Consider the following 10,582-nt stretch of genomic DNA (forward strand, 5'->3'; position numbering starts at 1 on the left):
TAACTTTGCAGAATTTCTGCATTTCCCTAATCAACTTGTAAAACAAAAATTTTGTGCCAGTTGTATACCTTCAGCAGGTGTTTGTTCAATTATTTTCAAGATCTGTAAAAAGCCACCATGGAAAGACTTAAAAAATCAAATAGCAGCAATACAGTCCCATCTAGGGGAAGAGAACTGCTTTTCTATAACTCTTTTTTTCCCTCGCACACTGGACAATACTGGCGGGTTGAGATTTAACCAGAGATGGGCTCCTTTTACAAGATTGCTTATATAAAGCGAAGATAACGCCAGCTGGGTTCATTTGAAAGAGGACATCTTGGGAAGAGCTGACAGCGCAGCTAATGGAATAAGAGCGGAATGAAAATCTGAAATACTTAGCCCCTTCCTGCCTCGTAGGTATTATACTTAATTTCTTGTAGAATGCATAAAATTATAATTAGAAGGCATTGTCTCAGAAATGTAGTGCATGAGCCTTTTATAAATATATCTTTTTAAATAGAGGCTGAGTGAAAATTCTGAAATCGATTCTTTTAGTTGGAAATACTTAATCAGGAAGATTTTTTTCTTTACCTAAATGATATTTGTTACTTCTGACAGTCTGCTCAGTGATGTGTATATGAGGGCAGGCACTGAAGAGTGTCTATGAAGAGAAAATATGAGAAGTCCAGTCCCAATTCCACAGGTTGTACAAGCTTCTCCTTGTGGGAAAAAGCTCGCAGGTTTGAGGCCTGAAGTGGAAGTGTAAATTACTGCTATGTCTGTTTTTCTGAAAATGCAACATTTGGCAGTAGAGGAGAAAATGCATAATTTACCAAAACTGAGCTACATGAAGTTAAGATATATACATCAAGATAGCCATCAACACAGAGAATAGTTTCAGCATTAAATTCTAAGCATAGTATGTATGTTATTGTATCATATTTCTTCCAATAATTTATATTGCTTCTTTTTTTAGATCCCACTGTTTCAGTTTCATTTGGTTATACTAGCAGTTTATGTTTGGACTTTTTACAAGAACAAAGAAAACCTAGAATAATTTAAAGCCACCACTAAACTGAGATAGAAAAATTGTCACCATAGGGACCCAGCAATAATAATGATCTTGGAAATATTTCTCCTGTAGATGCAATTAAGTTGGGTGACAGAATATCAGTAATATTATGTGTTTCTCTCTGCAAGAAGAACATGTTTAACAGTAGCTACAGTTCTGGGAGTGTAGCCAATGCAATTTTTTTATTTCCAATTTTAAAGGCAATTTCAGCTTTTTTCCCTGTGTCCTCAGATCATTGCAAGAAATGGTGACTCTTACTATTTATCTGCTGGTCATCTTGGCTCGAGCTCTTGCGGGGCCTTGCAATCCAAATAAAGCAGGTAAAATAACTTAAGTCTCCTATGATCTTCTCTTGTAATTAAGCTGCGGGGTTTTTTTTTTTCCTATTTGAAAGGGGAAAGGTTTTTCTTCAGAAAGGTAAACTATGGATTCTGGAGAGCTAATCCTTGCATTTCTTTCATTGCTCTGCTTTTAGCTACCACAGTAAAGAAATGGTGACTCTTACTATTTATCTGCTGGTCATCTTGGCTCGAGCTCTTGCGGGGCCTTGCAATCCAAATAAAGCAGGTAAAATAACTTAAGTCTCCTATGATCTTCTCTTGTAATTAAGCTGCGGGGTTTTTTTTTTTTCCTATTTGAAAGGGGAAAGGTTTTCCTTCAGAAAGTTAAACTATGGATTCTGGAGAACTAATCCTTGCATTTCTGTCATTGCTCTGCTTTTAGCTACCACAGTAAAGAAAGCACCACTGAAGTCTGAGCCCCACAGAGAATTAGGCATATGCTTAACTCTGTGCAATAATTACAGTGCAATATAGTTAAGCACAAACAGAATTCAGGCATAAAATTGCAAAGAAAATAACTACAATTAGAAATTATCTGCAACATCATATGCTAAATTCAGCAGATCTTTGCTGCTCAAGCTGGGCTTTAGTCCCACTGACTGCAATCAGATGAGTAGTGGTGAGTGAATGTGCTGGGCTGAACTCCTGAACCACACTGCTAGATTAAACAAGAAAAAACAAGTATCTTTGAAGGTAAGGCTCTAATTGCACACTCATTTCTGCCTAGAAACCTAAATGATCTGGTGCCAGACAGACCTGTAATGTAAAATTCACTACAGTTAAGAAATGTGCTTTGGAAATGTGTTGGAATACACCTCAATGCAGAGTTTGCTTTGTATGTGTGTGAGTGGTGTCAGACTATTGCCAATAATTTCCTGGTATAACCTTAAATATTTGGCCCTCTAGGCATTGATTTCAGTGTCTTCATTTGCACAAGCAAATACACAATTTTCTCTGAACTGCAGGAATTTTCATAGCTGTAAATTCACCAGAGTTACAAATCTGAGAATCAACACAAGCAGAATCTGCCTGTGTGTGCTGAAGGTCCATTGACCAGAAAGGAGCAGGTCATTATGGTCCCTATTTGAGTCCCTGAGTATTCCCTAACCTTCTGCGGACACAGAAAGGCTGCAAATTAGGCTCTTATGATAAAAATGAGAATTTCAAGGGCTTTAAAATAATTAATTTAATAATTCGAGGTAGGATGTCTTTTTTCTGACTGCAGTAATCTGAAGTCTTTCTCAATTTTCAGGTCACTAATGGTTAGTCAATATTTGCCCTTTAAGTTCCCATCATACATTCAAATTCACACTGCCTGATTCTCTTTGAAAAATGTCCAAATCTGCTATCATGAAGCAATCAGTCTGCAAGTTAGGATGTTCATTATTTATGGTTGTATTAGCAATCACCATGTTTGGAAACATATTGCACCGCTATTAACCGTCACTGTTAACAGCCCTAGGATTTTCGTTCATTTACTATTGCTATAAATAGGAGTAGCCTTTTCAGTTCATTTATTATTGCCTTTAACAGGGCTAGGCTTTTTGGTTCATTTTTACATCTCAGTTTTTAACTTGAGAATCGTAAAAAATGCGCTGGCTCTGCAATGTCAGTGCAAGGAGAGAAAGGGCAGAATGTGTATCATGGCCTAGATCTAACACCACTACAAAAAGGTGCATATCTACTAAAGCCTGACAAAAAACTTCACCAGTATCATTTTTACAAAGTCAGTGGTGTTACGGAAGCGAGCTTTGCAGCATAATCTGACAGATTTCAATACAGCAATTTTTCACTTCAGGTTTCTTAGCAGTGACCCCACTCCTTAATCAGCTATTCCAGAAAGAAATAATTTACATGAAGTTTTGCATTTATTAGAAGGCAAAGGCAAAACTCTTCCAAAGAGGACAGAATTTAATAACCCAGAGGTCAGTTTTGTGTAGCAAAAGCTGCTCATGTTAGGGGACCTTCCAGCACACAACCCTGCTCACAGAAGTTTAATCCCAATGGAAAGCAGTTGTGCAGACCTGCCTCTTTGAAAGAAAAAAAATCACTGAATATCAATCTAGGTTTATAATTTTCCTTTCAGATGTAATTCTGGTGTACTGCTATCCCAAAACCATCATTACCAAAATTCCGGAGTGTCCTTATGGATGGGAGGTTAATCAGCTGGCACTTGGAGGCATTTGCTACAATGGGATCCATGATTCGGGATATTACCAATTCACAATCCCAGATCTGTCACCTAAAAACAAATCATACTGTGGGACGCAGTCAGAGGTAAGACTATCAAGGTCAGCATTTCTGAGCTGGACTCAGAAATCAGCTGCACTCACTTGAAAGTACTGTTTGTGTCAACTTGGAGTGGGCTTTAAGTACTGATGGAAGGAGGAGGCAAACTCCAGTATCAGGGAGAAGGAAGAATGTAATAGTCGTGCTTTACATCTACAGGCAAAACAGCTGCAGGCTCAGTGATATTAGTCTGTGTTCGTTGCCCATTTGCATCTGTATTACACAGAAAACATATATATATATAGTAAGGCACATATACATATACATATATATATAAAGACAGCATAGAACACAAAGAGCTACAAAACCATGTTTCTTTGGGGATGGAGTTTTGTCATCAGATAGTCTTCACAGTTTAAAGTACCTGATGAGTTGTACCTGATGCTGAAGTACTGAGTTGTTCCTGATGCCTCAGACTCAATGCTGCCCACATTTCTCTGTCTCGCTATCCTCAGTTCAAGAACCCCATTTATCATTTCTACAACTCCATCGTCTCCAACGACTCCTCGATAATTGTGAAGAGCCAGCCTGTGAATTACTCATTCACCTGCTCATACAATGCCAACTACCTGGTGAACCAGGCTGCCTTTGACCAAAGGTACGTCCTCTTCTGGGAGTGTGCCTCAACCCATTTTCAGCACCACATCTGACTCTTACAGAAATCTTGTTATGTCCCCAGGGTGGCCACCATCCACGTGAAGAATGGAAGCTCTGGCTCATTTGAAAGTCAGTTGTCCCTCAACTTCTACTCTGTAAGTGCTCTTTGCCACCCAGCTTTTAGCCTTCACCTTTCACAGCCTTCAGCCTCAGAGGTGGAAAAAGAGGCTACTGCTCCTGACTTCAGTGTGACACGGAGCACATCACTGGCCTCTAACAGAGAATTACAAGGGGGGTTTGCAGGGGTCCTTGTTTCTGCTGATTAACAGGGATATACTTAAACTGAGCAGAGCAGACACATGCCAGCTGTTCATTTAATCTCTCCAAATCAGGCAGATTTTTCTGCTGAGAGGTACATTTCTAACATGCTGACAGGTTTTACAAGAAAAAGCAAAATTCATTTGTAGTCCCACTCAAAGAGCAGCATGCATCTGCAGCCACCACTGCTATCATATAGTCTCTATAGATACAGCAAAGCTCAATCCATTTCTCTTGCAGTTTGCTTCTTGGTCCTCTCACCTGACAGGTGTTTCATGTTCCCCAAAGACCCTTAGGGGATCTTTGTTTCCAACAAAATCTCATCCCTGGCTATCAGGCCAATCATTTGAAACACCCCTCTCCTCCCTACAGCTCTGCTGTGCTGCTGGAGCTGCCAGCTCCTGATTCTGGAATCTTTTTTTCAACCAAAGTACAGTCAAATGAACCAACGCTGCCTCTCTATTTTAGCAGAGCTCGGAAAAGAACAGCTAATAACCTACTGCATTAAATGTATAGGCCAGGTAGAAGGAGTATCTCTCCTCCCACCCCTGCATTTTGGGCACCAATTGATCACTAAACTTTTTAGCAGCCTTGGGAAAACCCATGTGGTCTTCTTTTGTGATATATAGCACACTGGAAGTATATACTGGTGAGGTACCAGGGCATACCACACTGCTCCTGTCAACTCCTGACAGAATGGCTGCAAAATCAGATGACAGACAGTGAGCAATGGATCTCTGGTACTTTTGGTTTTTTGCCAAATGACAGTTTTGTTATAGCGGCCATGGGGCTCCTGGGAGTCAAGGAGGGAGTGACTAAATGGTACTAATACATTTTCCCACTGTGCACAAGTACAGAACAAGGTCAGAAAGCTAACAGAGCACTCCTTCATTATTTTGTTCACATTTTCACTGGGGAGAAAAAGGTTAATTTCAATGAAATGTTCTTTTTGTTTCCCCTGGCAAAATGGAAATAAGCCTTGCTATTCATCTCTGCTGCTGCCTGACACAGCCCTCTGCCTCAGGTGGGCCATACTTCCAGGTGCTTCACATGCCCATTTCCTCATCCAGAAGTAGCACGATTTCTGGTGTACCAGAAGCAGCAGCAAGCTTGCTTCCCACCCATGCTGAGATACAACACATACCACAACCCAAATAGCATCAAATTCTGTCATTTACTATAAGACAAACAGAAACAAAAATATTTTTAAATACCATCTTGAGCTTGCAATAGTTCTACTACTAGGTGTAGAGTTTGGAGCTTGCAAGTAATGAGAACCCAGACTTTTGAGGCTGATGTCTCCAGAGCTGTCTGAAATTGCCACATGCCTTTGCTTTGCATGTTACTAGTAACGTACGATGTCTCTGTCTTTCAAAGAATGCCAAGTTTTCAAGTATAAAAGAAGCCCCTTTCATCGTTGAAACATCAGAAATTGGTTCTGACATATTTGCTGGAGTGGAAGCCAAGGGCTTAAGTGACAGGTAAGCAAGGGAAGGAGTAGTAATTATTAAACTGGCAATCAAGACCTTCTTTGCTAACCTGGAGTTTATGTCTCTCCAGGTTCAAAGTTGTTCTCAATAACTGCTGGGCAACTCCCTCCTCAGAGTACTTCTACCAGATCCACTGGCCTCTGATCACCAAGGGGTAGGTGCTGATGGGAGCTGGGGGAGCACCTCTGCCCAGACTGGTCCTGAGGATGACAGAAAGCTGGGCGATGAGGGGGCAAAAGAGCAGCTGTCCCATAGCAGGGCAAATGCATTCACCAGACTGCGACCTCAGGAGATGTTTCACTGAAGCCATGTAGGCTCTGACACTGCTTTTCCACACACAACACAGGTGTGCCACAGACAGCTCCATCCTTGTGCATGAGAATGGGAAAACGAGTCGGGCGACGTTCCAGTTCAACGCTTTCCGCTTCCGTAACATCCCCAAGCTGTCCAAGGTCTGGCTGCACTGCGAGACGCACGTCTGTGACAGTGAGAAGTTCTCCTGCCCAGTGGTAAGGCCTCCCTCCCACAGAAACATCAGACAGTGCTAAATATAGATAGAGGATGTTGAGATCTTCCTGAGGGCACAATGGGTGCAGAGCCAGTGCCAGAGTTTTCAGTAGATGAAGCCACCACCATGCATGAACCTGAGTGGCCAGACATGCACCCCGACCCCTGCCACGCCACAGGCGCTGCGTGCAACGTTGAGCAACTTGTTTAAATGCATTGAGAAATAATGTGGCACTTTAAAAACTCAGTTCTTGCCAATATTCCAGGCTACAGCTCTGTCTGAAAAAAACCGCTACAGTTAAACACAAGCATGAAAAAACACAAGCCTGGAAAAAAAGAGAAAGTAGAGTTTTTTCCATTTTACCAAGTATCTCTTTGCTGAGGGCAGCCTGGAGGCAGAGGCAGAACCTGGCTCAAAGCTCATCACTGGTCAAATGAGACCTCCCAGTCCTCCTTCCCAGGGAAAGTCCTCTCTGCTCTCCTGCAGAGCTGTAGTAAGTTACTGCTCTTGCAGCCACCCTATGCTGCATGAAATAAATGAATTGTCCCTGGAGCAGGAACTGAGCTCAAAGAGTAGGTTCCTGTGACCTCAGGTGGGCATGAGGTGAGGGTGCTGTACAGGCACGTTATTTAGCACAGGGAGGTGCGCACTGCTTGCACCAGCTGATACAAGGGTGAAGGTTACTGAAGTGTCTCCCTTTAAAGACTTCTCTCTCCCTCCTTCAGTAAGTCAGAGCTTTGCTATTCTTTCTCTCACACAATGAATATGTCATTCCTATGAAATTAAGTCAAATTTTCTTTAACCTGAAATTAACACCCAAAATACTCCTTGGCAAACATACTGTCATTTCAGCAATAAATATTTCTTGATGGAGAAGAGAAAGCATCATTCCTGGTCAAACCAACTTTTATTTCTAAACACTTTCTCAGTCCAGGAGCCAAATTAAGGTAGCAGTTTATTACCCAGCTTCAGAGCTAAGCTGGGGGCACTGATTTGTGCAAATCCTGTATGTTTGGTAAAATTGCATTGTTAGAAATTCTATTTTTCAAAGGCAAAAGAAAAATCTCTGGTCTTCGATTTTGGGATTGTTTTTAAAGATTTATTGAACTTTTTATCCAGCCACAGACCAGGGTTAAAAGAAAACACAAAATCAGTGCTCTCTATCTGCCTTTCTGACAGTACTGGCAAACATCTACATCATCCTAACAGGCACAGGGTGAAATTCCCTTCTCGCCCTCCAGCAAAGGATAATTGCTCCATCAAGCTGACATCCCTTGAGTCCACTTCCAACCCAAAAGTGCAGCTGGTGGTCTGCTGCAATTAAGGTTGAACCAAGCTGGGGGTCCAGGCTTACAAGCAACTCATAACCAGAATTACCACACTCTGAGTTTGTAAAACAAATGCCCACAGCTGGGGATCTGCAAAGGTCAGAGATGGACAAGGACCTTTGATCTGCAGAGCACTGCCTCTGATACAGTTCTTGTCAGCTGTGACAGGCATCATTAGTGCTGGACATGAGATGATCTATATGGAAGGGATTTGGTGCTTCTTATTTCTTCCCAATGGGCAACAATTATAACCAGCAATAAACAACAAAAACTTTCAGAGAGGTCATGGGTTAAAGAGATGGAGTTCAGCTCCCCCCCCTTCCTTCTCAACAGGAGTTTTGTTTAAGGCAAGGATGGAAAGGGCAGCTCAGGATCATGATTAGCAGACACCCAACTGGGCTCCTGCCATCACAACTGAACAGAGCACTTACAGCGACAGTCACTGTAAGGGCTGTGGCACACCAAAATCCTCAGAAAATGTATTGTAAAGACTCTCCTTAAATCTCACCTGCGCCAAAAAAACCCCAAATAATTACAGGGAAAAAATCCCTAGAAAATACGCGGCAATATTGACACAGATTTAATTTCCTTGGTTGGAAACCTGAGAGTTAGGTTTGCATTTTTAAATTATTTTTAATTTTTTGGTACACATGACTTTCTCTCTGATCTCTTGAGACCTGTGATAAAAGAAAACAACACATGGAACAAACCGGAGGTGTTTTAGTGGCGGAGATCTCTGTACGCAGTAAGTGACGGGGTTTCTGGGCTATTTCTCCCTTTGGGAAGCAATGAAGTTGGGAACTGGTGCTGGCCCACAGCACAGGAGCAAGCAGAGGGAGCCAAAACCTTCACCAGAGCCCTTTTCCCCATGGCAGCAGAAGTCTTGAACAGAAGTCAATTCTCCTCAGGGCTCAGTGAAACTCTGCTCATTTATAAAGTGAGTAAAGGCACCCATTTAGCATTACAGATAAATGGCCAAAGCATGCACACACCAAGTCAGCAATGTAAACTCTGCTCACCTGCATTTGACCTCAGCAACAGCCCAGACAAGCTCTGATTGAGCTGGAGAGAGGTCAGGCTTAGGAGCAGCAGGAAAAGCTTTTCTTTACATTCTGGGTTGGTCCTTCAGCATAACCGTAACTCTGGTGGGTTAATCCTTCGTGCCTCTCCCTTCTGACACACAAATTGAACTGCATCAGGTTTTTCCCAGTATAAAACAATGCTCATTTCCTCTAACTACCGCCTTCTGGAGACACCAGGAATTCTTCCCTGAACTGGTTTAATTCTGCAGATCCAGCACATCTTTTGGAACAGGTCCTTGGAACAAGGTGTACCTAAATCACATTTTCACTAGAGCCATTTATGCTCATTTATCAACTACATCCACACCAACCTGAAAGCCAATTTAAAATTACAAATACACATAGAACAGCGTTATTGCAACTCAGTATATTGCACCAGTAAAACCCCATCCATTTTAGAAGATAAAAGAACTGAGGATCCTTTTGTAACTTCAGACAGGAAAGCCAAGAGGAAGAAATATCCATATTTTTAGAATGTGGTAAACATTATCTGTTCTGCTTTTACAAAGCATGCTGGTGTAATTTGCCCTATTTTAAACATGCCATTCCAATGCTATCTTTTTCTCTTATTCTATACAGGCAAAGGTTTATCCAGATTTTACACACTCTCAGGTAAATAGCAAAGTATGACAATGAAAATATCAATCCCAAATATGGATTTTGAGTGACTCTGTCAACATAAAACCCATAGTTCAAAGAAAGAGCTGAAAAATGTAGTAAATTTGTCAGTAAAGGAAGTAATTCAAAATTGAATTTTATATCTCAATGCTATACACTCTTCCTCCTTTTGGCACAATAATCCTCCTCTGGACAATAAAATCATACCAACAACTTCCAACACTGAATATTAGTTTCTCTTATTTTCACACCCTCTTCCCAAAAAGAACAAGCATGTTTCACTGGGCTAACAGAGATGTCTGAAAGCATTTCTATTTTGAGAAGATTTGAAAAAGGCCTTTCAAAGCCTATTTGTTAAAACTTGATATGGTGACAGAGTCACATCTGGGGCCTGCAGTTGCATTGATGAGGGTGGGAAGAAAACATGACAGGCAGCTGATAGGGAAGCACTCACATTTTGTCTCTGTTTCTTTTGCAGATATCATCTTCCATCTACTCTTTGTGATTGGATTTTGTGCTGTTTTATTATAAAGCACAGCCCATCTGTGTTTCTTAACTTTTTCCAATCCTGTTTGGACCTGGACTTTCTTTACTAAAGATGTTTATTTTACAGAGGAAAAATGAAAGTCACAAAAAATCCTTGTGCACCATTTTACCAGATAAATAAAACATTTCATGAGCTTTGTGCCTTGAATATTGGAGAATCCCAAAGCACATTTTCCTGTCCCCAGTCTCTGCAGGCATTATACACTAGAGAAATCCCAAGGGTTCTGTATTCGACCGATGCCTCCTTTTAAAGAGTTGCAATGCTAACAGCACCTGTTTCTTTAAGGAACACAGGGATATGCAAACTCAGCATTTTTCAACACCAGATTTACCTTCAGGGTCCTCCTTCCCTGTCATTCTCAGTGTGGTACCAAACTCCCCTCCAGGCCTGGTCTTGCAAGGTCCTAGCTTGAT

The 10,582-nt window shown here is 41.4% G+C and overlaps 1 protein-coding gene across 2 annotated transcripts; it reads left to right on the plus strand.

Moving 5' to 3' along the window:
• The first annotated feature begins 338 nt into the window (after positions 1-338).
• On the plus strand, positions 339-10,303 carry TECTB (tectorin beta). 2 transcript variants are annotated; one of them, XM_010188326.1, is made up of 11 exons: positions 339-392; positions 1,283-1,371; positions 3,479-3,669; positions 4,137-4,279; positions 4,361-4,433; positions 5,974-6,077; positions 6,157-6,240; positions 6,433-6,595; positions 8,598-8,667; positions 9,584-9,616; positions 10,101-10,303. In XM_010188326.1, the coding sequence occupies exons 2-11, from the start codon at positions 1,296-1,298 to the stop codon at positions 10,151-10,153; spliced, it is 990 nt and encodes a 329-aa protein (XP_010186628.1). In that variant the 5' UTR covers positions 339-392; positions 1,283-1,295; the 3' UTR covers positions 10,154-10,303. The 2 variants fall into 2 exon arrangements, with proteins under 2 accessions (XP_010186628.1, XP_010186627.1); XM_010188325.1 differs by lacking the exons at positions 339-392; positions 1,283-1,371 and adding an exon at positions 1,543-1,618 and having other exon boundaries at positions 10,101-10,153.
• The last annotated feature ends 279 nt before the right edge of the window (positions 10,304-10,582 follow it).

The sequence above is a fragment of the Mesitornis unicolor genome, unplaced genomic scaffold (assembly GCF_000695765.1).
Source record: "Mesitornis unicolor isolate BGI_N332 unplaced genomic scaffold, ASM69576v1 scaffold21487, whole genome shotgun sequence".
In the NCBI taxonomy this organism is placed as follows: Eukaryota; Metazoa; Chordata; class Aves; order Mesitornithiformes; family Mesitornithidae; genus Mesitornis; species Mesitornis unicolor.

What these genes read in the sequence shown, in the direction of transcription:
- TECTB (XM_010188326.1), top strand. Translation starts at nt 1,296, where the DNA reads ATGGTGACTCTTACTATTTATCTGCTGGTCATCTTGGCTCGAGCTCTT. An exon ending in TGTCCCTCAACTTCTACTCT is followed by an intron (nt 4,434 to 5,973) that starts GTAAGTGCTCTT and finishes TGTCTTTCAAAG; the next exon opens with AATGCCAAGTTTTCAAGTAT. An exon ending in AGAAGTTCTCCTGCCCAGTG is followed by an intron (nt 6,596 to 8,597) that starts GTAAGGCCTCCC and finishes TGATCTCTTGAG; the next exon opens with ACCTGTGATAAAAGAAAACA.